The sequence below is a fragment of the Bos mutus genome, chromosome 14 (assembly GCF_027580195.1).
Source record: "Bos mutus isolate GX-2022 chromosome 14, NWIPB_WYAK_1.1, whole genome shotgun sequence".
NCBI lineage: Eukaryota > Metazoa > Chordata > Mammalia > Artiodactyla > Bovidae > Bos > Bos mutus.
This window is the reverse complement of record NC_091630.1, coordinates 50,786,354-50,813,673: the sequence shown is the minus strand read 5'-3', so window position 1 is coordinate 50,813,673 and position 27,320 is coordinate 50,786,354. Positions and strand designations below refer to the sequence as shown.

Genomic DNA, 27,320 nt, shown 5'->3' with positions numbered 1-27,320 from the left:
AGCCCAGAGAGGACACTGATGATTTCTTGAAAAACTCATTATTAGAATCTGATAGTGCTTTTATTGGTGAGTATGTTTATTTTACCAATCTATTTGTTTAAATATTTAGCATTATTTATATTCAAGTGTTTTTCTCCATACCTAAAAAATCAGTACTTTACTCTTTGTTTGTGCTGTGCTTAATCGCTCAATCATGTCCGACTCTTGGGACCCCATGAATTGTAGCCCACCAGGCTCCTCTGTCCGTGAGATTCTCCAGGCAAGAATACTGGAGTGGGTTGCCATTTCCTTCTCCAGAGGATGTTCCTGACCCAGGAATTGAACCTGGGTCTCCTGCACTGCAGGCAGACTCTTGACAACTGAGCTATGAGGGAAGCCCACTCTTTGTTTGGACCTCATTAAAATTAAACTTCAGTGCTCTGCAAATGGTAAGAAAATAAAACAAGCCAGAGACAGGGAGGAAGTATTTGCAGAAGACATGTCTAATAAAGGACTCCTATCCCAAGTACACCAGGAACTCTTAAAACAGTTAAGACAATGGCCCTGTTAAAAGATGGGAAAAGATCCAGACACTTCACCACAGACAGGATGGCAAGTAAGCGTATGAAAAGGTGCCCCATGTCCGTCATTGTCATTAGGGAAACACAGGTCATGTGTCATCAGGGAAACTCAGGTCAACACGAGACACCACCACATAGCTATAGAATGACCCAGATTTGGAACACAGACACTGCCAAAGGCTGGCAGAATATGGAGCCATAGGAACGCTAACTCATCACTGGTGGGAATGGAAATCAGTACCATCACTTTGGAAGACAGTTTGGTGGTTTCTTACAAAAGTAAACATACCCTTACCATATGATCCAGCATTCACACTCCTTGGTATTTACCCAAAGGAGTTGAGACTTATGTTCACACAGAAACCTGCACACAGATGTTTTTAGCAGTTTATCCATAATTGCTAAGATGTGGAAGCAACCAAGTTGTCTCTAAGTAGATGAATGGATATACAGTGATAGGTCCGGACAATGCAGTATTATTTGGTGCTAAAAAGCATTGAACTACAAAGCCAGGAAGAGAAATGGAGGAACCTTGAATGTTTGTAAGGGAAAGGAATCAATCTGAATAATCTACATATTGTATGGTTCTAACTATGACTTTCTGGAAAAGGTAAAACTATGGAGGCAGTTAAAAAATCAGTGGTTGCCACAAGGTTACAGCAGGGGGAGGAATGAATGGTGGAGCTCTCCTGTCTGATACTGGAATGGTGGATATGTTAAAAGCCAGAGGATGTACAACCCCAGGAATGAACCCTAATTATGGACTTTCAGCAAAAATGATGTGTCAGTGTAGGTTCATTGGTTTTAACAAATGTGCCATTTTGTGGGGGCTGCTGATAGATGGGTAAGCTCTGAATATGTGGTGGCAGGGGGTTTAGTAGGAATTCTCCATGCCTTTCACTCAGTTTTACTGACCTTAAAAACTTGTAAATAAAGCTTTTAAAAAAAGAGCAAGTGAGTTATTGGTGGGGTATAATAAAGAAGTCAGAAAACTTTATTTTTGGAGTTTTAGAAAATCGCACATCTCATTCAATAGAATACAGTTATTGCTGCTTTAAAGAAAAACTATACATTAAATTTCAGGAATTTGAATATCAATTATATATTAAATGATAGTATTTTATCAATGTTACATTTCCTGAATGTGGTACTGAGACTGTGGCTGTACAGTCTGTGGCCCTTGTTCTTAGATGGCCTCTGCTAAAGCATTTAGGGACGAGGTATCATGATGTCTTCAGCTTAGTATTTTTTATTCTGCAAAAAATAAATAAGCCCCCACAAAATACTACATTGTACAATTCCATATGGAATCTTAGGAACAGTACATCTCCAGACTGAAGGCAGATCAGTGTTCACATGGGCTTGGCAGGTGGAAGTGGGGAAGAGTGATTTTGTGACCAAAATGTTCTAAAACTATAGTGATTGCGCAGTTCTTTAAAAATCACTGTATGTTTATTGTGGGCAGATTTTATCATATGTAAATAATATCTTAATAAAACTATTAAAAGACAGTCTTGGATTAGCTCTGAATGGAGATGTGAAAGGTGGACGTTCACAGCTTCCCCCCGTGTTCTCTAGGTGCGCATGGCGAGACGTACCCAGCCATTGAGGATGGGGGCTTCCTGCTGCTATCTCCGCTGCCCTCCGCCAGAGAGCGCAGAAGGAACAAACTGAAAGGATTGGACTTCGTATGTATGAAATGTCCTTTTTTTTTTTCAAGTTTAGGAAGGAGAGGTCTGGGCTGATTGGCTAAACTGGTGTGGTCCAGTAAAGAAAGAGAACATGCCCTCGATTAAGCTGGACATGGGTCTGAACAGAGGCTCTGCCACCAAATGCTGGATGACTGTGAGCAGGTTACTGGGACACAAAGGTCCCCTAAGTCATAACATATAATTGATTCCGTTATTGCCAAGTGATATTTCATTGTAAGGATATTCCACGTGTTTTTTTTTCCCAATTGTTTGATAGACATTTGGGTTGTTCCCACTTTTTCTGTTATCAATACAGCAGCTTTTAACATTAGCATATAGATGTTATGTTTTCTTTTCCTATAACATCTTGAGGAACTACCAGACTGTTTTCCAAAGTGCCTGCTCCACTTTACATTCCCACCCACATTCTGTGAAGGTTCCAGTTTCTCTACACCCTGGCCAACATTTGTTAGTGAGTGCAAAGTATTATCTCATTGTGGATTTGATTTTGTATTTTTCTGACAAAATGATACTGAGCATCCTTTCTTGTGCTTCTTAGCTATTTGGAGATCTTCTCTGGAGATAGGTATATTCAAATCCTTGGCCCTTTTTCTAATTGGGTCATCTTTTCATTGTTGAGTTCTAAGCTCTTTATAGATTATGGATACAAGTCCCATATTAGATATATGACCTAACAGATACTTTCTTGATGGTGTCCATTGAAGCACAGAAGCTTTTGATCTTGACAGAGGTAGAGCTTACAGATCTTATTTTTGCTTGTGCTTTTGCTGTCGTATCTAAGAAACCATTGCCTAACCCATGATCATGAATGTTATTTCTTTGTTTTCTTCTAAGAGTTTTAGCTCTTAAATTTAGGTCAGTGAATCCACTTTGAGCTAATTTTTGCAAACGTAAGGGTCCAAATTCATTATTTACATGTAGATAGTTATTTTGGTACCATTTGTTGAAAAAAATCCTAGTGAATTTTATTGGTTTTTCTGCCCCTAACTATAAGGGCTTATTTCTGGACTCTCCTTCTATTCCATTCATCTATGTCTACCCTTAGGCCAGGACCACCCTGTCTTGATTAGTATAGCTGGACTGATTCTTAGCCCCTGATGTTTCAGTTTTTCCTTTTGTGTTTTGTAATTCCCCACCTTTATCCACTCTGGTAGCATTTATATGTTATCAGCAAATGCTTTACCTTCATCTGAGCCTGCAAGGATAAACACAAGTTAGAATATAAATGCTACAGATTTAATTTTGTTCATCACTATACATTTATCAAGCTTAAGAACATATTTTGATTCACTGATTTATTGTGAACATATTTTATGTTAATGATCATTTCTGAAGTTCTGTTTTCTTAATTACAGGATAACAGTCACCCTGATGTGCCACCAGATGGTGTCTCTTTAAAATCTGTATCCAGTATAAATATTGATCAGCTTAGAATGAGAAATGAAGAACGAATGCGAAGACTGAATGAACTTCAGAATAAACCTATTACTACAGGTAAAAGGCCAAGTATAATAGCCAACAGCAGATTCGGTGAAAACTCAAACCTGCTTCATAGAAGTTTTCACTGATGGCTGAGAGAGGAAATGAGTTCTGAAATCCTTTGAGTTGTAGAGCCTAAGGATTAATTTTGCAGCGGATTCTTTCTACCAGAGGGACTACCCCTTTTCAAGTGGAATCTAAACAGATAAGGTTTTTGTGTGTTAAACATATCCAGACTTTGCTTTCAGCAGGGAAAATGTTGATTTGTACTGATGTCTTGCTTCCCTACTGAAGAAGTTGTTCCATTGCTCAGTCGTGTCTTACTCTTTGTGACCCTATGGACTGCAGCATGCCAGGCTTCCCTGTCCATCACAAACTCCCGGAGCTTGCTCAAACTCATGTCCATCGAGTCAGTGATGCCATCCAACCATCTCATCCTCTGTCGTCCCATTTTTCTCCTGCCTTCGATCTTTCCCAGCATCAGGGTCTTTTCCAAGGAGTTGCTTCTTCGCATCAGGTGGCCAAAGTACAGGAGGTACAGCTTCAGTCCTTCCAATGAATATTCAGGAGTGATTTCCTTTAGGATGGACTGGTTAGATCTCCTTGCTGTCCAAGGGACTCTCAAGAGTCTTCTCTGACACCACAGTTCAAAAGCATCAGTTCTTCGGCACTCAACTTTCTTTGTAGTCCAACTTTCACATCCATATATCACTACTGGAAAAACCATAGATTTGATTAGACGGTCTTTTGTTGGCAAAATAATGTCTCTGCTTTTTAATATGCTGTCTCGGTTGGTCATCGCTTTCCTTCCAAGGAGCAAGCATGTTTAAATTTCATGGCTGCAGTCACCATCTGCAGTGAGTTTGGAGCCCAAGAAAATAGAGTCTGTTACTGTTGCCATTGTTTTGCCATCTATTTGCCATGAAATGATGGGACTGGATGCCATGATCTTCATTTTTTGAATGTTGTATTTTAAGCCAGCTTTTTCACTCTCCTCTTTTACTTTCAGCAAGTGGCTCTTTAGTTCCCCTTTGCTTTCTGCCATAAGGGTGGTGTTTCTCCTGGCAATCTTGATTCCAGCTTGTCCTTCATCCAGTCTGACATTTTGCATGATGTACTATGCATGTGTTAAATAAGCAGGGTGACAATATACAGCCTTGATGTACTCCTTTCCCTATTTGAAACCAGTCTGTTGTTCCATGTCTGGTTCTAACTGTTGCTTCTTGACCTGCATATAGATTTCTCAGGAGGCAGGAAAGGTGGTCTGGTATTCCTGTCTCTCGAAGAATTTTCCATGGGTTATTTTGATCTACACAATAAAATATGTTTTTATTTATAAAAAAGCAGATGTTTTTCTGGAATTCTCTTGCTTTTTCTGTGATCCAGCGGATGTTGGCAATTTGATCTTTGGTTCCTCTGCCTTTTCTAAATCCAGCTTGAACATCTGGAAGTTCACGGTTCATGTACTGTTGAAGCCTGTCTTGGAGAATTTTCAGCATTACTTTACTAGTGTGTGAGATGAGTGCAGTTGTGCAGTACTTTGAACATTCTTTGGCATTGACCTTCTTTGGGATGGATGAAAATTGACGTTTTCCAGTCCTGTGGCCACTGCTGAGTTTTCCAAATTTGCTGGCATATTGAGTGCAGCACTTTCACAGCATTGTCTTTTTGGATTTGAAATACTCCACTGGAATTCCATCACCTCCACTAGCTTTGTTTGTAGTGATGCTTCCTAAGGCCCACTTGACTTCGCATTCCAGGATGTCTGGACTGAAGTGACAGATTATCAGAAGTCAACTTTAAAACCTTGTTCTTTATATAACACATCTTTTATAAATTTGTAGGGGTAACAAAGAAATTTTTTTTAACATTTTTACTTGGCTTTTTGTAGGTGGATAAAGCAAAAAAGCTTCTGGATAGTGTTTTCTTTTTAAATGTCAAAATATAGTCTTTTTTTATCATGCAAGGCATTGCCATATCTCACATCTTAGGTGAACAGCAGGTTAAAAGCTTGATCACTGAGCACAGGCAGGCAGGACACTTCCTTAGGCAACTCATGAGCTCCTCTGCCAGCTCTTGGCCACCTTCTTTATGGCACTGCTATCAGTCTTGAGGATAATAGGATGATACTATAGTAATAAGCCCTATTATTAGTTTTAGCAAATAGCAGAGTGGTCTATTTGAACAATTCACCTTATTCTGTTAGACTACAATAATTTTCTAATAACTATATTTTTTAAGATTTTTGAAAGATATATTTTAGATCCAACTTTTAATGTTATACTAATTTAAAACTGTACTCATACCATCTCTATCAAGATATCATGTGTTCTGATTGTAGGAATTTCTTACCAAATACCAGACAACATGGTAGACTGATAAGAGAAGTACTTTTCATGCCATAGCTAGAAAAATGTGGACAGTAGGAAAGAATGCTTGCTTTCTGGCTAAAAGACATTTTAATCTGTACTGAGAATTACCTATTCCTCAATTTCTTTTAGAACCAAGTAAGTTGAATTAATACTGAACAGGGATATATTTAAATTGAGAGAAAATAAACCATTTGAAGTTATCTTTTTCAGAAGACTTTCAACTTCTAAACTTTTAAAAACATGGTCCTTTCAAACAGCTTTTAAGTGTGATGTAGATTGATTGCTCATTGCATTGATTGCACATGTCCGTTTGCTGAACTAATGCTTCACAGACCAGAAGATGTAATTAAAAAAAATAATTGACATCACAGGGTAGGGAAGACAGATTTTCCTATTATTATATCTAATGAGAAGTTAAATAGCTATAGAAGCTCTGCACATAACCAATTAAAAGAATGAAAAATGAGAGCTACGTCTTAATGGCATAAATACAACCTCTTAGATTAGGTAGAAGAATGGAATTAATTTCATCCCTGTCTAATGTTTTCCTAAAATGACCTTATTTCCTTAAAACAGTGTTAGGAGTATTTCCAAAACCTTGCTAAAAAAAGTTTGGTGTGGTATCCTTCAGGGGACACAAAGTAAGACTGTGGACACTTTTCTAGTCATCTGCTGTCCTTGAATCCCTGTGGGTGCTGGGACCATTGCTCAGTTGACCCCATTTTGTTCCTTATGACTGGCCTGTTCCTGGGTTTGCTTTCCTCTCTCTCTAAGGAGGGGTGTGGACAACAGGGCAGTTTAGAACACAATGCTGTGGAGAAACGCAGAGCTTAATGGGTTAGAGTACAGGAGGTCTGTTCCCATCACCTACCTACAGCTCCTGTTACTGAGTCAAGTCTCTCTCGCCTCCTTTAGATGATGAGAGTTCACTGGTTGACCCTGATGACATCATGAGGCACCGGGGTGACGACGGATCAAACTCTGTAGCCACTGAGCCCTGGCTCCGCCCAGGCACCTCAGAAACACTGAAGCGATTCATGGTGGAACAGCTGAGGCAGGAGCAGCAGCAGGGTCCTGGCAAACCAGGCGCTTTCACCTGGCAGGGACTGTCTACTGCACACGGTTAAAATCAGTCTGTACTGGACCCAGTAGTGCCTTTGAAGGTGAAAGGCATGTGAAACCTGAACCTGAATAATATGTGCTACTTTTGGCCTGTACATGGCAGTTACTCATATTCCATCTGTATAGAAGGTATATTTTTTCCATGATGATGTATATGATGTATTTATATTATGTACATAAATAAAAAGCCATGGCTATTTATATAATGTAGAATTGTATAGAATTATTTTTGCACAACTTTTGCCATAAAGTAGGGTGGTAATGAACTCTTGCAATCAACTACCGTATGTGCATTATTTTAAATTCTACTTGTAAGATAAGGTGAATAAAACAAGTATCTTAACAGTACTGTAAGAATACTCTTTGCTATGTGTACATCTGCTATTATCACTATTCAAAATCATTTTTTCACTTAGTAAATATACTGGTTATAGCTGTTGCTCTGTAATCAGAATCAGATGTGCTACTTCCATTTCATTTAGAACTACTGACTAAGTATAAATATGAGAGAGTTGTTAGTGACTATTTCCTGTGAGCCATGCACTTACATGTCACATCTTTCTGCCTCTATTTTTGTGCCAATGAAGGCAGTAAGTTTGCTCTTTATATGATGTAATTACTTCTTGATAAAAATAAATTATTTTTATTACCAATGTCAGTTTCTTATTTTAACTAGAATTGAGGTTTCTATATAGAAGTCGAGGAGAGGCAGGAGAACCCGGGGTCGAGGATGGAGACTCCTTGCCGCATGGCTGAGGACCCTGTGGTGAGTGATCAACCCTCCTAAATGCTAGAGGTGCCTTTAAAAAAGGGAAGACTAACTCAAATCCTTGGAAATATTTCTTGTTCAGATTCTAGTAATGAGAGCCAAGAACATGCCTAGGCACTGATGGTATGCTTCTAAGATCAGGTAAGCACACTGTTAAGTGGGAAACTTCTCAGATATTTGAAATTTTAGTTGCATGTAAATGCCATGCCAATTTTTGTAATCAAATCATTTATGAAAGATTTTTCTTATGTCTTCACCTGAGTAAGATGAAAGCCTCTGCTGGAGAAAAGTCCTGATTTTATACCATAAATATTAATAACACACAGCCAGGTCCTCTAAAATACCCTGAGACAGGCCTAGATGGTCACGGGGGCTCCTGGCTCTTGCAGCATCCAGCTGGGCTTGCACAGGGCCAGGTCCTGAGGGTAACAAATGTAGTGTACTTACAAATGCTCTGTTCAGTGACTGCTGGTGACCTGAGAGATGCAAGGGCTAAGACTGAACGCTCTCCTGTTTTTTTAACACAACCATCAAAATAAATAGTCTTTACATGTTATTTTTTCTTTTCAGGTTGTTGTACCACTCGACTGAGGACACACGCCGCCACCCTGCAAGCTGCCTCAAAGGTAATTTTAGCCCTCTCAGCATTTGTTCACATAGTACTGCCCTATTCTGGGTTCATACATGCACAAAATATTAAACTGAATAGCCTAAAGTTGAGAGAGCAGAATATGGGGGAGGATCAAATGCCAGGAGCTGGAGAGAAAATATCACAACTAATGGACATTGAATTCACATGGAGCTGTGAATGAGAATATCCTTTCTCTAGTTAGGCTTTTAAGAAAAAAAAAGTCAATGAAACATGGGGCCATGGATGACATAGGTTTTGATTGCACTGATGAAATAATCCAAAAACTTTATTGACCTATAACCTGATTAGAATATGCCAGATGAGAATCAATATTGTACAGAAAGTTGTACAGAATTTTTACATAGAAAACTTTACATCTGTACCATATACATTTTATCCATCTGAAAAAATTTTCTACATCCACTGTTAATACGGAATGCTTGACAATCTTGTTTTTTTAACCATCAGAGCACAATTCACAGTATGAATACGTTTCCAGTAAATCTAACCTCCCCAAACCATGCCAGATTTGTTATTTTAATATATTCAACATTAAATTCTGTACATAGAGTAAAATCTACATCAAGCCCCGCCACCCAAAAGAAAAGGAAAGGAAGTGACAGCAACCGAGATTCATTCTGCAGTGATTCAAGTTTCGGTCCATGAAGGATCATTCTATTTTAATGGCTCATCTTTCAAAGCCCTACGAGAAGTGTATTACAGGTAGTTACGTCAGCAGGGGTATGTTCCACCTTTGTTGGTGTTGATCATGACAAATGTCAGCCACAACAGCTTCTGGGCATGTTAAACCCTCAAAATAACCACCCCGTAAAGAGGGCAAAACCAAATCCCCACAAAATAAAATAGACAAGAAGTTCAACCCAAATGTTTAGTGCATTTGACAAAATATTATAGGTATTTAGCAAATGAATAAGAAAATAAAGAAATAAAACAGTGCAGGAAGAACTCTATAATGTCTTAAGATTTTTATATTACAGACCTGCATCTCTGTACATTTTTCACAGAAGGATCATTACCAGTATCTCAGATAGCCTGAGTGTGCAAAAATCTTCAGAATAAGAATACCATAGTTGCTAAATAACTTTTACCATGAACAATAATTTCTTCTTTTCCCCCCAACCCCCAATTATAAACATTTTTATCCTTCAAAATACAGCTCTCCTGAGTTGTACTTCTTGCAGAAGTTCAAATCTTTACATCTAGAGTTCTTTGGGTAAGTTTCACTTCCATACCTGCCAGAAATATGTAGGGCTCTCCCTGCCACCAAGGACAAGGAAGGACATGTGAGCATACAAGCTGACACTGTGGGAACAGGTTTTTTGCTTGTGAGCCCAACACGACAAACAGAACCCACCAGGTTACAAAAGGGATGGACGGGAGCACTGCAGGTTCGAACTGAAATTCTAAGCTTCTTAGAAGTAACCTTTAGACACAGCAATCCAGAGAAACCATTTTTCAGGTAGGAAACCTCAGCTCCAGGGTCCTTTTAAAGAACGGAGGGATGTAAACGCCAACAAAAATATGAAGTTCCCATCATTGCTTGTTTATTCCAAGTTCCTGTTCAGGTGGTTGTGATATCTGAAAAACTACTCCAATTCTCAGAAAAAATCTTCTAAGAACAGCACGAAGTTCAGGAATCAAGTCAAATTGCATAATTTCACATAAGAGAGGGTAGTAGAATGATGCATGAGCTTTAAACTGGGGGGAAATGAATTCTCTGTTAGTAATGTTCTCATTGCAAACCACAGAACCTCAAAGTGCCTTTAGAAGGAACCCACTTGGGGACACTGCCCTGAGAGTGAAGACAGGAGACGCATCTGCATAAAGCAGAGATTACTGATCATGCACCTGAAAGACTGAGATGTATTCGGAACTTCATTTGATTCACTTAGTTATCCATCCTTATTTTGGAAAACATTTCTCATTGCGTTTCCTTGACAAACTTATGACAGACATTTAGTATTTATCATTGTTTTCCCTTGGGTAATAAGCAAAAGTAAGAAGCCAAGCAAGAATCACAGTTTTTGTAAGCTATGGGTTACTGAAACTATTCTGTCTGGTAAATAGAGTTGTCTCTCAAACTTCAAATTCTATCTAATGTTGCAATATAAAATATGAGGGCTCCATACATTCTATTATATTTTTGTTGTAGTTTAATCTCTGAATACTAGCTGTCTGCCTGTTTCTCTCCTTGGCTGTTCTCCCACCTCATAAGGTATGAGGGAGTGGTGTGACACAGTGCTAAGAAGGCCAAGTGTGGGGCAAGGCAGACGGACTGGAAGTCCTCAGAGTCCACTTGGCTGCTGGTTGCCGGAAGGTACTTCTCCAAGCTCTACCTGGCCCAGGTCAGAGGGGCACACACATGGGCACAGAGTGGCATTACATGGCATCTGTGGGGCCCACAGTGTCAGCCTCCAGATTAGGCATTTTTAGACCTATTTAGAGATCACAGGAACCCGTTTCCATTTATGTGGGCTGTACGTTGCTACATTTTTTAACGAGTAAAATGTGTATTTCTGAAAAGTCTAAATGGTATATACAGCTATACATTATACATCTGATCTTTGTTTTCTACTGGTGAAAATTCTTAAATGAGTTTATGGTGCATTCCCACAGAATCAGTCCCTCTGCCAGAGGAACAATGGGGGCCTGCTGCCCAGATGCAACCATGATCTCGGCCACGCCTGGCAGCTGTCTTGGATGTGACAGGAGAGACTCCAGGGGTCGGGATGGGAGTGGGGGTGGGTGGGGGAACCTAGGCAGCTTGTTGGTATCCTAACGGATTCTGATTCCTGTAGTGCTGCCCTACAGGAGAACAGAGTGGGGTGGGGAGGGCCTGCACCCCACCTCCCACTCGGGCATGCACCCCTCAGGCTGGGGATGCTGGTAGACAAGGTGCCTGGTACTCACCCTATTATCGCTGATCTTCAGGACTTTAGTCAGAAATAAGAGCAGTAAGTTAGTCCAGGCTTCCCGATGACTTTCCGACGTTAGAGTAAGAAAGTAACTGAGTGCTTCGCTGCAGACACTGAAATGGAAAAGGTTCCGCATCACGCTTCCTGGTGGTGCACCTGCTGGCCTGACATCACGGCGCAGGAACAACTGAGACCAGGAGGACAGTGAATGGTAACTACTGTCAACTGGAGCCTATCAGGAAACCCGCACTTTCTTCCTTTCGGAAGTTCTCTTATATGCTAGACCGCCGTGGAGGAGCACAAGCACGGGGCTGGTGTCGAGACTGTGGCTGAAACCCGGGTGGCCGTTCCCCTCCTGCACCGAGCCCTCGATGCTTTGGGGCCTTAACAGCCTCATCAAGAACTGGGGAAACGGCCCAGGTGACTGCCAGAAGTTCTAAAATGAAATTAGTTGGTTTCTGAGAACATCTATTCTCTCAAGAAGACAAAAAAAAATACAAGGTAAAAGACTGTATTCTTTCTGAAAGGACAAAATCTTAAGTTGTCATGGAGTAAAAATGGAATGCAAACAAAACTAAAAGAGAAACTCCACATACTTTTTCAAACTAAATGTCAGCAGGAATGTTTTCCACTTTCAGAAATAGATCAGTTTCTAAAAACAAATCTATCTATGACATGAAAAAGAGCCTAAAAATTAAGACACAGAACTTCCTCTTTTGTCCTGTAACAGCAAAAATAAGACAATTTGCTTATATCTCAACAACTCTGCGGAAGCACATTTGTCTATAAGACTGCGTTAGCTTTTACAATCTCTTCCGCAGGCCCCAAGTCATCTGCCCAGCTGTGGACTCCCCGGGCACGGCGCGGCCCTCCGCACTCTGTACTGAGCAGCTGCATGGGCCGAAGCCCCAAGTCTTACTTTAAAAGCCTCTGCTGGACCTCCTCCCAGGCGCTGGCCCGGCTCTCGTCCGTGTACATCCGGAAGAGAATGCGCAGCCCGCAGGCCAGGCTGCTCGTCTCCTGCTTCAGAAGGTTGGGCTTGGATTTGCCCTTGAAGCCTGCAGAGGGGAAGTCGGAGTTAACAGGAGGGGAGACATCTAGTGAAGGAGCACAGCCTGCCTGGAACGCAGAATGGTCCAAGGTCAGCAGCCTGCAGGCCCAGGGAAGTGAGGAGCCCAGTGCCCTTGGCAGGAACGGTCTCAGCTGAACAGTGGCCACAACTTGGATTGAATAAAAGGGAAAAAGTTAAGTACCGTCTGTTTACAGAAGCGAGGCTGTACAAGAAGGGGGAGAATGAACAGAGCCTGGGTGGCTTTAATGAGGTGGTAAAGAGATACCATGGATGAAATAAAATTCCTAAGTGTACAGCACCCAGCACTGTCATGTTCAAGAACAGCAGCTTCCTTCTTTTTTATGCATATTCTTCAGCCTCTCCTTTCAGCACTGTTCTGCACCTAATTTGCCCCAAGTAACTATTTCTTTAAAAAATAACAATGTCAGTAAAATTGTTAAAAAGCTTGCTTCTTACTTAAATCTTCCAACTTGTTCAAAAACAAATCTCCCTCCCACTTCAAAACCCTGACTTATGTTCTGGCCACGCCCTGGGGAGCAGGCACTCAATACAGATGCCTTCATGCCTGGGACCCTCTCAGCTCTAGTAAGCAGACGGTATAGATAGGAAGGCCCAGGCTGAGCACAGAAAGTGAAAAACAACGTGAAAGCCAGTCAGCTGACAGTGTGATTAAACGTAGGAGGCTCATCCACCCAGGCAGTTCCTCGGCATTTTGTAGGCCGGAGAAAGACCCGTCGGTGGAGTGTTCGCTGACGGCTGGTGAAGACTCAGCGTTCGCGCTGTGAGTCCCCTCGTGTGACCCCGCTGCTAGCCCGCTAAGGGCGCGGCCCGCCCAGCACAGCTTACCCGCCTTCCACAGAGCCGTCCTCTGTTCGTTGTTGGAGTTGAAAGCTTTTGCAAATCTGTGTGACTCTAACAAGCAGTCCAGGAGCTTGAAGAGTTGTTGTGATGTTAAAAAGCGATACATTCCTTGGTCTTGAGTGTCCACTCGAACATCAAAGTCCACAGCGTCTCTCTTTGGAAAACAAACCACCACAGCACAGGCACCCACAGTCACAGTTAGAACCAAAGACCACTTCTATGAGCAAGCCATAGAACGTAATCTGTCTCAACAGTAAAAGACCACCTTCTCTTATTAAATCTCCAGAATCTTCATTCCTTGCATCCTTCTCACTGAGCACTACCCTCAATGTCTCTGGCTCCCTGCCCACAACTCTTGACCCCAAAGCTCTGCCCCAGGAGACCCTCAGCTTCCGCCCCCTTCACGTTCCTCACCCTGCTTAGGTCCTCACTTCTGTTAACCAGTAGGAGGCTGTGGACTGTAATCATAAATATCCTTGTGCATAACCCACCCCTCACCCCTTTAGTAACTGGCTGGCAAACCCCCTACTCCACAATGGATGAAGGATCAATTGCTCTAGTAGAGCTGACTGCAGCCTTCTCAGCACAGCTTCCTCACGGAGCTGCAAGGCAGCACTGGCTCGTGGCTCCTCCTGCCTCCCGGCTCCTCCTGCCTCCCTGGTTCTTGCCCCCAAGCTCTTCACCTGTGGCTCAATCCTGAACCCCCTCCCCGCTGTGCCCACACTCAACCGCGGCCATGTCCTCAGTCCCATGGTCTGGGCTGACAGCCGTGGGGCAATGGCACCCAAATGGCCCCTCTCGCTTGGCCTCTGCTCCGAAGCCCAGATGGCAGAGCTGACCCCCGCACCCGCTCACCTGCGCCGCGGCTAAGTTTTCCGCGTCCTCCTTCCTACTTGTGGCGGGGAAGAACACGATGTTGTCGATAGTCTGGATGAGTTCCAGCTGCACAACACATTTAATCAACAGGGCGGCAAACAATTTTTGTTCTGGAAATTCTGTGAGGAAACCCACCCCAATGCACATGCAAACAAAAATTATTTTGAATCCTTTATAATTTCTGTGACATTACAATGCTAAGGAAACATTAACATGTATGAAGGTAACTTGCACACATCACACTGAAGGACAGCCTGCTTCTGCGCATGAGCACTCAGTAAAAGCTGCATTTCATCAGTATTTAGAAGAGCCTTAGAAAATTCACTTCTTCAGTAAACAAAAATATTCAAAATAACAGAACAGTGAATACATTCAAGGAGGTGCCAGGACAAATTTTAAAGTAATATTTAGGTTATTCCTTAATAAAAATGTATCAAATGGATTAAAAGCTACAGTTTCAATAGCATTTGCTACAAACCCAAGTTTGACCTTTGACTACAGGTAATATAAAAAACTGAATATAAAAAAGCCAGAAGAAAACAACAGGAGCTAGATCTGTGAGGCAAGGAACGAGGGGCTCAGGACTGTGACCAACTGGAAGACACGGAGGGTCAACCAGAGCACCTGCTTTATTTGGATCCAGGCTGGTGGCTGCGTCTAAAATGGCCTCCTATTTCTAAAGCACAACGAGCCCAGCAGTCCACGCAGAGTCATGCCTAGTGCAGGACTAAGAGCAACCGCCCTGGAGGTGACCGGTGCTCAGACACGGCCTGGGGTGGAACACGGCTGCCTTCCTCTGGCCTGAACCACTGCTCGGAAGGGCCGTTTCTGTAAGGACACACAGACTCATGGAAGGAAGGACTTTCCACCTACATGGGGTCAGGTGAGAAGATGCAGAAACACAAGGTTAGGAAAGACAATTCAACTACTGAGATGCTCAAGAGCCAGCAGCACTGACCCAGCCAAGGTCAGTTCTCCAGGAAGCTTTCCAGGAGCTGGATGATCGTCCCTGGTTGGGTGGGGTCGGGGGGGCCCGTACACTGGGCTCAGGACATCAGCTCCAGCACTGGACGCCTTGACAACCCTTCAAATTTTCTCTACTTTGCTTTTATCACAAACTCCCTTTTCTGGCACCAATTTCTAGGATTTAGTTTTTTTGTTTTTGGCCACACCTTGCAGCTTGCAGGGTCTTAGTTCCCTGAATCTGAGCCATGCAGTGAGAGCCCTGAGTCCTCAGCACTTGGACCCGCCAGGGAATCCCCCAATTTCTGGAAGTTAAATTCAGGTTTTAGGAATTTGGGGAAGACAGCCAAACAACTTGCTTAAATTTATTCTCTATTAGGTCGTGACGGCTCCTTTCCAGATAGTTTTCAGAAATGTTGCTGTACTGAATATTCAGTTCTTAGTATTAGGTCTCAAGTCAAAAAATGTAAAAAACCAAAGACACCCCCCAAGTCCAAGTTGTCCCTTCCTAGCCCTCCCTCATCCAAGTCATAACTACACTCCAGGTTTCTGGGGCAGGACACGCAGGCCACACCCCAGACTCGGGGAGACTGAGGCTGAGGAGACGTGTTCTCACCAGCCACCACGTCTGCGTGGGCATTCAGAGCCGTTGCGGGTGAGGAGCTGCACTTGGCCTGCACCAGCAGGGACCAGCAGTGTGTCTGGGGGACAATGTCTATCTGAACAAGTCCACTTCACAAGGGCTACAGGGTCACATTAGGGACCATTTCACTGGGGCAGCACCAGCTTCTGAGAGTGAAGGAGGAGCGAAGCAGCCACAATCTGCGCTCCTCTGAGCCACGTCCTTGGGCACTGCCGCCGTCCCCTGCACGGAGGGCCCTTGGGGGACACAGGAGCTTTTCCTAAAGGGCTCTGGGTGACACGGGAGCTCTTCCTAAAGGACTGTGAGGGAGTGGGAGGAGGAAAGAAACGTGAGCCCTCGGATCAGAGGGGCAGGGGGCAGCACTCTCCACTCCAGTTCAAGGCCTGTGCCCAGATCAGCTCAGTGCAAACTTGCAACTATGTCTTTCCCTTCCAAGGTCAAGTCCTGGGGCTGAGAGCAAAGCCACCATGTACTGTGGCATTTTCCAGGGTAGACAGAAGCTGGTACAGATTCTAACAGCTGTGCTCCAGAAAACAGGAATGAAAAACGAAAATGGACAACTCACCACCACCTATCTCCCTTTTAAGAAGCGAGACACAGTAACTGAAGCCAGAGGCTCCTTTCCAGGAGGTACAAAATCTGTCTTCCCTCAACAACAAGTATAAATACTGAGGGTTAGTAAAAATACCCTGAAAACAATAAACTGAAAATGGATCAATTCCCTAAATCTAAGAGCTGTAAGGATAAAATTCTTGGAAGGCAACACTAGGGAAAACCTCCCTGACCTTAGTGGGCTGCGGTTGGTTCATAACCATGATACCAGAAGCGTGAGCAACAGCAAGACAAACTGAACTTCAGCTAAAGAAGAACTTTCATGCAATCAGAGCATATCATCAGAAGTGAAAAGATGACCTACAGAATGGGAGAAAATAAACCCTCGCAAATCATTATGTGATATGGGGATAGTATCCAGAGTATGTAAGAAACTCCTACAACTCAACACCAACCAACCCAATTAAAAATTAGCAAAGGACACGAATAAGTATTTCCCCAAAAATGATTACAAATGGCCAAAAAGCACATGAAAAAATACTCAACATCAATCAATCAGGAAATGTAGAGTAAAACCACAATGAGACAACATTTTATACCCACTAGGATGGCTATTATTAAGAAGAGAAAAAGAAGTCTGAAATGTTCGTGAGCATGTGGATAAAATGGAATTGCTGGTGGGAATATAAAATTGTGCAGCCACTGTGGAACACATTTCCCGTTTTCCTCCAGGAAGGAGGCTGTCTTCTCAGTGTTGTTAACTTTTGTTCAGTAAATGAAACTGAACCAATTTAGTGAAAAACAAGGGAGTCCTCCTTCTTTGTGAAAAGAACTAAAGGTGAGGGAGGTGCAGAGGAGCACCGGGGTTGGGGGGCAGCAGGGTTGGGGGGCAGCAGAGTGCTCCTTGGACACCCTGGCCGCTATCTCCCCTCTTGCTGAGGACAGAGGAAGACCTGTTAGGCCCCCTCTTCTGCAGGAAGAATCCCCACATGCTTATAACAAACACCAGCTGAGAGCACTGTAGGAAAAAAACGAGCCTTGCAGGTGTCAGCAGAGTCCTGACCACCTCCAAGACAGCCTCTATCAGGGATGTCCAAGCTGCGGCAAACTCAGTAATAAAGTGACCGTATAACCAACTACGGTATGTGTGTGTGAGTAAAAGCAAAACTTTCATTTATAAAGTCTTGCATACACAAAACAAAATACACAATTGATTGAGAGAAATAACTCACTTGCTGTGGGTTTAATTTTGCTGATTTCTTCATTCACAGTAGAGACAGAAGCCAACGGAGCTTGCTGTCTATTATCTGCAGATCTTGGTTGAACAGAATCATGAATATCTACAGATTTCTGTGATATTGTATCCTAATAAAAAAAAATTCATTTTAAGTACAACAAATAAAGCTTAATGATGAAAACAGTTTCTATTACATTGTCTTTAAAAACATAATTTACATTGTGTGCCTATGAAAATGACAGGGCACACACTGCAATAATGGACATAATGGGAAAAGTATTTAATATCACTACACACATATAAGAGCCAGTAATCTTTTAAAGAAAAGCTTACTTTCTGACCCTCACTGAGATCAGGCCTGACAGCACCCAAGGGCAACAGATAAAAACTCTAAGCTTCACTGTGTGGTAAAACTTGTCGGCGATATCCATGAACTGTCATGAAATCCAAACAGAACGTGTGTAGTGGGTGCGGTCTGCGCACACTTAGTGCAGGCTGCGCCCAGGAAAGCTCTGTGAAGGAAGGGTGTTCTGTCACCCCAGACCCGCATCCAGAAACGTCAGTGAGAAGGTGGCCGACAAGGAGACTGGCCCTGCAGAGAAGCTGACAGGTCCACAGAACCACACCAGAGTCCAGTTCCAGCTACGTGTAGCCTTGGGAAAGTCAGGAATCTAGTTCTTAGGCTGAGGTTTTCTGGTCTGAAAATGAAGACGACACTTTCTCTGCAGGTTGTGGAGGATTTGGTAGTAAATGCAAGGCACTTGCGGTGTCAGACGGTATGTGGTGGCTGACAAGACTACTCTGCCAGCCCCACCAGGTTCCAGCATGAGACCAGAAGCAGAGCCAGGGCAGCTGCAGGTCTCAGACAGACCCAAGGAAAGACTGTGAAGATCACTGCCGGCCTCCACAAGTGACCCTTTTTATTTCTTTCAGTTTTTGCTTTTGGAATGAGAATCTTTACCCATGCTTGCCCACCGTTGTATTTTGCAAGGGGTCATTTATTTTACAGGTTCACGGATACACAGAAATTTTACTCCAGAACAGACTATGTACCTGATCTAGATGACTTAGAGGCCAAGATCTGGAACTTCTGATACGATGATATTTACATGAGATTTTGACTTAGTGCTGATGCTACAATAAATTGAGACTTTGGGGATGTTGTGACGGGATAAATGTCTTAGCCCAGAAGACAGACATGAATTTTGGGGCACCAGAGGGTAGACTGCAGTGGGCTAAATAGTGGCCCCCAAAAGCTAAGTCCAAGTCCTAACCTTTGGTACTTATGAAGGCTACATGGAAATAGGGTCTTCAGAATTAAGGAACTGTGAGGTCATTCTGAATTTAGGGTGGACCCTAAATCTAATGACTAGTGTCCTTAAAAGAGAGATCTGATTCACAGATCTGACTTTACACAGCTATGTAAAGATGGAGGCTGTGAATGGGGTGATGTGTGTACAAGCCAAGGAACAGCGGGGGTTGTCAGCAGCCAGTAGAAGCTAGAGGCAGCAAACCCGGGGGAGGAGTGTGGCCCTGCTGATGCCTTCAGTTTGGACCTCTGGCCCCCAGAACCGTGAGCGAATAAATTGCTGCTGCTTTAAGCTGCTAAGTTTATTAGTAATTTGTGACCACATGCCCAGGAAACAAATATCCAGGGTGAGGGTCTGCTGGAATTCTTTATACTGTTTTTCCAACTTTTCTCTACGGTAAAATTTTTATCAAAATTTGATGTTTAAACAATATCCAATAACGTCTGCAACTTGGCATGTACACCCTTATGTAAACTGGTATCGTGCAGGCACTTGAGAAATCATTTGAATCTTCATCTCAGAACCATCTATATTTTACACCATCTTTCTAAAGGATCTGCCCCATGGTAAAATTTCTTATCATAAATAGTCCAATGATTTAAACTAGGATTGATTTATTTAAACTTACCAACTGGTTTTCACTCACAGGAGATGGGGTTGGGGGAGCAGTTTCTCCAGAAATGGGACGCCAGGTCAAGAGCCTTTGAAATACCAAAACCATACCAATCACTGAGAGCGTGAGACATGCCACAGCCAACACACTTTGAAATAAAATAAGCTGGGGAAGTTCAAGTTGTCCTACAAATGATTCAGGTGCCATAAACCGTCAGGCAGCAGGACTATGTCTTACTTTCCCCACTAGTACAAACTCACCTACGAGTCAATTCCAAACTTAACCCTCAGAATAGGATAACAAATAACTACGAAATGCAGTAGTTTAAAGTGTTTACAAATAAAGTTTTCTTAGACTATTTATAGTAACTAAAATAAATGCTGAGATTTTTTAAAAATTCAGAACCACTGCTTGGTTTAATCTGCATGAATAAAATCTCATAAAAGTACTTCATTGTGACCCAAATTTGGATGATGAGACTAAAGGTTCTGGTTTATAAAACAACTGATGTATTTGTTACGGTTTATAGGAGTTTGGTCTGTAATAAACACAAATTCGTAGAACACTGAGCTATCTGACAAAGCATTCGCTATGAGGAATCACTAGTTACTACCAAGTCTTCTATGCCCTTCATTCGATACAAAGCGGTGTAAAATCTTACGCATGTGGGATTGTGGTTTTGAAGATGTCCAGTGTGCAGTTGCACGTTTTATCCCAGATTTCTAGTGTGAATTTTTCACCATTCAGAATAACAACATTCTCTAAGCAGTTTGTACCAGATCGTGCCAACTGCTCATTGTCTGGAAAAGAAAAGAGCAATTCATTTGTGTATCACCAGGGGCACATTTAACACTGTGTTATTTACTGGGACAGACCTACCTTGCTGCACACACCAGTAGAGCTGGGCAAAAATGTCATCCAAAAGCACATCACTGAGCACTTCTAAGTACTGGGTGAACACGTCACAGATCGCATAGAGTGCATGATTGCATGTTGTCGTCATCCATTCGGCTTTCTACAAGGGAGACAGTAATCACACGGAGGTCAGGCCACTCATTAGTTTCTAGAAGTTACAAAGAAAATGTTTGCATATTTAAAAAAGACTGTGCATGTTCCTTTCAGAGTGCTTAACTCCCTCTAGAATATACTCACCTCAACTTCATATCTGATACCTATTTCTCATTATCTCATAAATCTATGCATAGAATAACTATTTTCTGCACTGTTTTGATTATAAAAAACCATCACTGCATTGTCCTGTTATTAGTGTCTGCTACTGAAAAGTCATAGCATTAACTGCAACAGTTGGTCTTGCTCCAGAATATGACAGAACATGGGAAAAAAATAAGAGGAAGGAAATGATAAGAATTTTCCAAGTGGGGTTAGCATAGATTTAAAATAAAACTGGTGTAAGTAATTTATTTTTCTCAAATGGACTAATCTGATTCATTCATTCATGGTTTTATGCCCCTGCATAAACATATGTCTACTTAATAACATGTTTTAAGTAAGAGCCTACCGGTAGATCTAAAGTAAAATCTTCTGCAGGTCAGAGAGGCCCCCAAATTTGCATTTAACACACTATATGGAACAAAATGCAAAGACCTGATGTTCTCTCCCCACAAACACTGAAACACATTCTGTAACTGGTTTGTAGTAAAAGACCTAATTAAACTTAAAAGCTTTTGCACAGCAAAGGAATCAAACAAACAAACAAAAAAACACCCTCAGAATGAGAGAAAATATTTGCAAAGGAAGCAACTGACAATGGACTGGTGGTGGTTCAGTAGCTCAGTCATGTCCGACTCTTGTGACCCCATGGACTGTAGCCGTCCAGGCTCCTCTGTCCATGGGATTTTCCAGGCAAGAATACTGGAGTGGATTGCCATTTCCTTCTCCAGAGGATCTTCCCGACCCAGGAATTGAACCCAGGTCTTCTGCATTGCAGGCAGATTCTTTACCGATTGAGCTATGAGGGTAGTCCGACAAGGGATTAATCTCCAAAATATACGAGCAGCTCACACAGCTCAATATCAAAAAACAAATGGACAGAAGATCTAAAGAGACATTTCTCCAAAGAAGACATACAGATGGCCAAAAAGCACATTAAAAAATTCTCAACATCATTAGTTATCAGAGAAATGCAAATCAAAACTATCATGAAGTATCACTTCAGGCCGGTCAGAATGGCCATCATCAAAAAAGTCTACAAATTACAAATGCGGAGAAGGCACGGAGAAAAGCAGATTCTCTTTCATAGTTGGTGGGAGTGCAAATTGGTGCAGCCACTATGGAGAAGAGTATGGAGGTTCCTTAAAACTAAAAATAGAGCTACGGCTACCAGAGGACCCAGCAATCCCATTCCTGGGCATATATCTGGAAAAAAACATGATCCGAAAGGATACATGTACCCTGATATTCACTGCAGCACTGTTTACAACAGCCAGGACAAGGAAGCAACCTAGATGTCCATCAACAGGAGAGTGGATAAAGACAATGTGGTGCATATGTGTATCAGTCCTAAAAAGGAATGAAATACTGTCATCTGCAGGAACATGGAAGGACCTGGAGACTGTTGTATTGAGAGAAGTCACAGAAAGACAAACACCATATGGTATCACTTACATGTGGAATCGGAAAAAAGGGTACAAGTGAGCTTATCTACAAAAACAGATACAGAGGTACAGATGCAGGAAACAAACTATGGTTACCAGGGAGTTGGGGGCGGGTGGGGAGAGGGATAAACTGGGAGATTGGGATTGACATATACATACTACTACGTGTAAGTAGATAACCAATGAGAATCTGAACATTAGTTACTGAACATTACAGGAACTCTACTTAATACTCCGTAATGGTCTATATGGGAAAGGAATCACCATGAGTGAGTAGATGTATAAATGAATCACTGCTGTAAAGCAGAAACCAACACAATATTGTAAATCAACCATACTCCAAAAATTAAAACAATTAAAAGACACTGAAATAAATAAAACTTACCATGTATTCTTTATTCAATTTAGAATAATAAGTCACTATGAATACTAAGTAGAACTACTGATGTTTTAGCTGTGACAGTATTAAAATGAGGAAAAGATACTGAAAGTTCAACAAAAATACCGAAAACCTTAACTCACTTCTATTGTCAAAGCTGCACTGTTTTGATGACAGAAAACATGCTACAAAGATATACTACTATATCATAATGCCTCAAAGAAGAAATCTCCAGGATTTTTTTTCTGTTCACTGTGCTTAATCTGAAATACTAAAATGTATTAGGAAAAAAGAACCTTTTGACTTGAAAATCTCTTACCTCTGTCTGCTGTTCTGGTAATTTCATATTGTCAAAGATTCTGAAAACAATTCTAAATAAATCCTGCCACCAGTGTTTTTCATAAGTGTAGCCGTAAGTTTTCATTATTTCAAACATTACTGTTAAACCCCTAAAATGAAAAACTATAGTTAGAAAAGCTAGCATACTACATCAGTATCTCCTTCCTAAAATAGATTTTTATAAGTTAGTTCACAAAGTTACTGAAAGCTAAGTTTAAAACAATTGATACTAAACTTTTAAGAAATTTAGGTTGTAAACAGGTTTTTTTTTTTGGATTGTTTAGGGAAAAACTCCAAAGGCCCTGGCCTTCAGTTTTTTATTTTTCTTCTACTCCCACTCCATCATTGCAGCATTCAAAAAATGTACACGGGAACTACACAGTGAGAAAGATTATAATTTCGGTGAATACTAATTCGGTGGCTCTATGACCACAGAAGAAAGTATACTGATATGTTTAAGAACAAATAAAATTAGATTTTGGAAAATCTTTTTCAAAGAACTATAGGAATTTTTAGCTAATACCCCACTTGTTCATGTAGTATCCTCAAACTAAAGGACTTCTCAAACTAATTCACTAAGACCCCCACTCAAGGGGGCAGGGTGTCTACTCCCAGCCGCGTGCCAGGCCAGGGCAGCATGTGCCACACAGGGCGCACAGTGAAGTGTTCCCTGAGAATAAGCTGCTTTAGCATTCCATTCATTCTCTTCTGAATAAGTGTTAAAACTGAAACTCAAAATTGCCTTCTGATTCCTTATTATCCTTCTTGAAATAATGCCTTCATATAACCATTAAAAAGCTTGATCTTTTCTCTCTCGTTAAATTTCTTCTAAGAAAATATAGGTACCCTTCCACTTAGAAAAGGTTTGTATTTCCCAAAGTCTGGTCATAAGTCAGAACAATATTTCCTGTGAAATACTCCTTGAGGACTTGAGGGCTCCCTGAGATGGTCTAGCTCATTTGCTGCAATGCTACCCCCTGGGCCTGGTACCAATACACGCGTGGTACACAGTAACACGCGATTGTTCAACGGATGTAAAATAACATTACAGTAGTTTGGTCCTAAGGCAAGTTAAGTTTGTTTGCTCTGTAAGATACCTAATGTGTAAAACTACAGTAAAGGAATTTCTGTGGAAGAAACACACTGTATGTTTCCCAGAAAACCCTGTTTGAGTTCCATGCCCGCCCCCCACGCCCCCTCCACACACACACAATGAGACAGGCTGGTTCTTCTTCCCACTCCAAGTAACTGGATGCTGAATAGCTCCCTGTGGCTGGGCTGAGCAGGCGTGAACATCCTGCTTCTTGCAGGCCCCCAGAGCAAACACAGATCCACAGAGGTTCCCAAGGCTTTTCACCTATCGAAGGAGTTCTGCTGAATATTTAAGTTGCTGGTATACGGAAAAGAATATGGAGGGCTCTAAGTTAATTATTTAACCCTAAATCTACAGAATTTTGAGGGACTCAAATGAGAATGCATGTGAAAGTACTCTATAATTAGTGTGTTATACAAATCGCAGTGCTGCATTTTTAGATGTAATTGAAATAACTCCTTTACAAATCCTGGAGTGAGGTAAGAAAATCAAAGCCATCCCTGGACAAAGCTTACTCACATTTTCTCTCTCTTTACCACCTAGAACACTTATTTTCTCTTCTTAAGAACTAAACCCATCCATAATCTGAACACAGGATACAGTGAAAAGCAAGGTGGCATGGTCCCAGACAAGGACAGGTAAGAGACTAAGAAAGCAGGTCCGTTCGTCCCCCGCCAAAGAGATTTCTACAAATAAACACGGGCAGGGAGGGAGTGCTGAGTTTCTGTGACTTTCACTTACCACATGAAGTTGCTCTACTGAAGTGGTGGACATCTGAGAGTGGTATATATAATCAATTAGGGGCTAGCTTGAATTTTATCAAGCTTCCTAACAGGTCCACTGACAAAAACTCCTCAGGGCCTAAATGTGAAATGAATGTCAAATGTGCTTGTGATGACTAAATTCTGTGACAAGTTTCCAAGATTTGAGAATATTTTGCATTATTTTAAAGTTCGTAAGAATCTGTTGTAACAAATAACACTCTAAAAACAAAAAACTTCTTAGGCTATAAAACAAATTTAATGGCAACCCACTCCAGTGTTCTTGCCTGGAGAATCCCAGGGACGGGGGAGCCTGGTGGGCTGCCGTCTCTGGGGTTGCACAGAGTCGGACACGACTGAAGCGACTTAGCAGCAGCAGGGATGGGTGTGGTTCTGGCATAAGAGGAGGGAGGAAGGAGAGATTCATCCTTTTATTACATTCTATCACTGATTTGTTACAAGTCTATACTACCTTTCTGATGTCCTGCTGACAGATATTAGGATACTCAAGTTGGTCATTTCAATTTGGCAGTCAAAAATACAGAGTGAGAAAAACTACATTATGGGATTGCTAAGAACGCTAACAAATTCCTAACAAGTTCTTGTGAGTATAAAATGTGTGCACCGAGCACTTGTCTGCTTATACCACACCCACAGCAGTTTCTTTACAAATGCACTGGGCAGTCATACAGATCTTTCATTGAGATTATACTTTTGAAAGAGTTCTTTTTCAACAGGCCTATGTTACTCAAAACTAGGTTACTGGCCAGTCTTCAAAGAGAAATGGTTCTTTACCTAAAAGCAACCAGGGACATGCATTTGGAAATTCTTTTCTCATTCATCAGAAAATAAAGTTTGGGACTAACTTCAATTTCTGATTGGAAACAAAAGTATGAAAAGACAGAATGTGTAAATTAACACGGACTCTAAAATTCAAACTTGGAAACAATCAAAATTTAAGGAAAAGTAATCTATTTCCCTTTTTTGTTGCTCTATTTAACATATTTTAAAATTTGCCTATGTAGTAATTACTATATTTGATCAAGTTAAACTTATGTTCACATAAGAAAGGTTAATTTGATTAAGGTCAAAATAACCCTTGCAAAGTTTTAATTACAAATACTGATTGTTACCTGGTTCTTACATCTAATTTGCATCTATTGATGATACATGATAACTCGAAGAGAATTGGGAACCAGCCTCTCACCCACACTCTGTCTTCAGGTGCCACATTCATGTCATCACTTGTGTACTCCTTGAAAGCCTTAAAAAGAAAGGCGGGTTTATTAAAGACAAGGCATTAACACCTATATACATTTCTCCAAAGCAGTTCTTAAATAAACACTTTGCAAATCAAAAATGAGCAATTTGATTAAAAAACACTTATAAAAAGATGGAGATTATAACTGCCTACAGAGCATGGAATAGAGTCCAAAAGCTGCTTTCAGCTCCAACTCCATCATCAGCTTTCCATTGCAGGCATTTAAGTGGTTATAACATCACACAGCCACACTACCACACTGGGGAGGTGTGCGGATCGAACACACCACAGGTCCATGTCAGCATGTGACACAAAATCTATGAAGCCATCTTTTCTCCTAATGACAGTTACAAAGATATGCAAGTCAAAGCTGGCTGCCAGCTTGCCAATTCAAGCTTTCACTCCAGTGCTTACAACCACACTCACCCACAGTTACCTTCAGTGCTGCAGAGCTTGACACACAAAAAAGAGTGTATCAAGGTAATGGCTGAACACACAGGCTTGGGTTCAGATCCTGTCTCCTTCACTATCCCTATGAGCAGGGGCACGTTTTGAGCTTCTTTGTGCCTCAGATTCCTTATTTAATGGGGCTATAACACAATCTATCCCATAAAGCTGTTACTGAAAATTAAACAAGTTTTTACATGTGAAACACTCAGAAAAATACCCCGTCTTCAATAAATGTGACAACTCAAGATAATTTTGAAACATGCTTCATATCCCCTAGATTCCCAAATAAACTTAGATCTCAGACTAGAAATAAATGCTAAATCACATTTTGTTTACTAAACGATGCTATACCTGAGGTCTATCAGACACGTATTTTGCACAATGGCGAATAAGTCGAATTGCTTCCATACTTGTATCTGGGAAAGCTGCATTGCACGCAAATTCAGACAAACATTTCACTGCATCCTGGAAAGAATCAATGGTCGCTGGAAAGTGTTTTTCAAACACAAGGGCTATAAGGGAGAAAAATATATCCAAATAAAGATTTTCAATTATTCCTAATTATACCCAAATATACCAAGCTCTAGATATAATGGATACTTCTTGAAGGTTAAGGGTTTTGATTCCAAAAGATATGGGTTCCAAAGTCTGTCTTGACCAGTCACCTGACTGCCATGGGTAGTGGGAACAGCAAGATAGGCCTGTGTTTTGTTT

At 41.5% G+C, this 27,320-nt stretch overlaps 2 protein-coding genes across 9 annotated transcripts in view; one reads left to right on the top strand and one right to left on the bottom strand.

Moving 5' to 3' along the window:
* Nucleotides 1-7,898, top strand: part of CSPP1 (centrosome and spindle pole associated protein 1) — a 110,425-nt gene extending 102,527 nt beyond the window's left edge. For all 7 annotated transcript variants that reach the window (XM_070382307.1, XM_070382306.1, XM_070382302.1 and 4 more), the window contains 4 exons: nucleotides 3-66; nucleotides 2,139-2,248; nucleotides 3,628-3,766; nucleotides 7,039-7,898. In XM_070382307.1, the coding sequence (XP_070238408.1) occupies nucleotides 3-66; nucleotides 2,139-2,248; nucleotides 3,628-3,766; nucleotides 7,039-7,250 (525 nt within the window). In that variant the 3' untranslated portion in view covers nucleotides 7,251-7,898. The remainder of the gene's footprint in view (nucleotides 1-2; nucleotides 67-2,138; nucleotides 2,249-3,627; nucleotides 3,767-7,038) is intronic.
* Nucleotides 7,899-8,913: 1,015 nt separating this feature from the next.
* ARFGEF1 (ARF guanine nucleotide exchange factor 1) overlaps nucleotides 8,914-27,320 on the bottom strand; it is a 131,313-nt gene continuing 112,906 nt past the window's right edge. The window contains exons 28-39 of one of the 2 annotated variants that reach the window (XM_005892930.2): nucleotides 26,958-27,118; nucleotides 26,029-26,159; nucleotides 23,022-23,151; nucleotides 20,588-20,723; nucleotides 20,370-20,508; nucleotides 19,724-19,796; nucleotides 17,781-17,913; nucleotides 14,370-14,509; nucleotides 13,500-13,668; nucleotides 12,501-12,639; nucleotides 11,577-11,694; nucleotides 8,914-10,364 (exon numbers count right to left, since the gene is read on the bottom strand). In XM_005892930.2, coding sequence (XP_005892992.2) covers nucleotides 10,200-10,364; nucleotides 11,577-11,694; nucleotides 12,501-12,639; nucleotides 13,500-13,668; nucleotides 14,370-14,509; nucleotides 17,781-17,913; nucleotides 19,724-19,796; nucleotides 20,370-20,508; nucleotides 20,588-20,723; nucleotides 23,022-23,151; nucleotides 26,029-26,159; nucleotides 26,958-27,118 — 1,634 coding nt within the window. In that variant the 3' untranslated portion in view covers nucleotides 8,914-10,199. Of the gene's footprint in view, nucleotides 10,365-11,576; nucleotides 11,695-12,500; nucleotides 12,640-13,499; nucleotides 13,669-14,369; nucleotides 14,510-17,780; nucleotides 17,914-19,723; nucleotides 19,797-20,369; nucleotides 20,509-20,587; nucleotides 20,724-23,021; nucleotides 23,152-26,028; nucleotides 26,160-26,957; nucleotides 27,119-27,320 lie in introns of those variants that run through there. The other variant, XM_070382300.1, reaches the window with a different exon arrangement.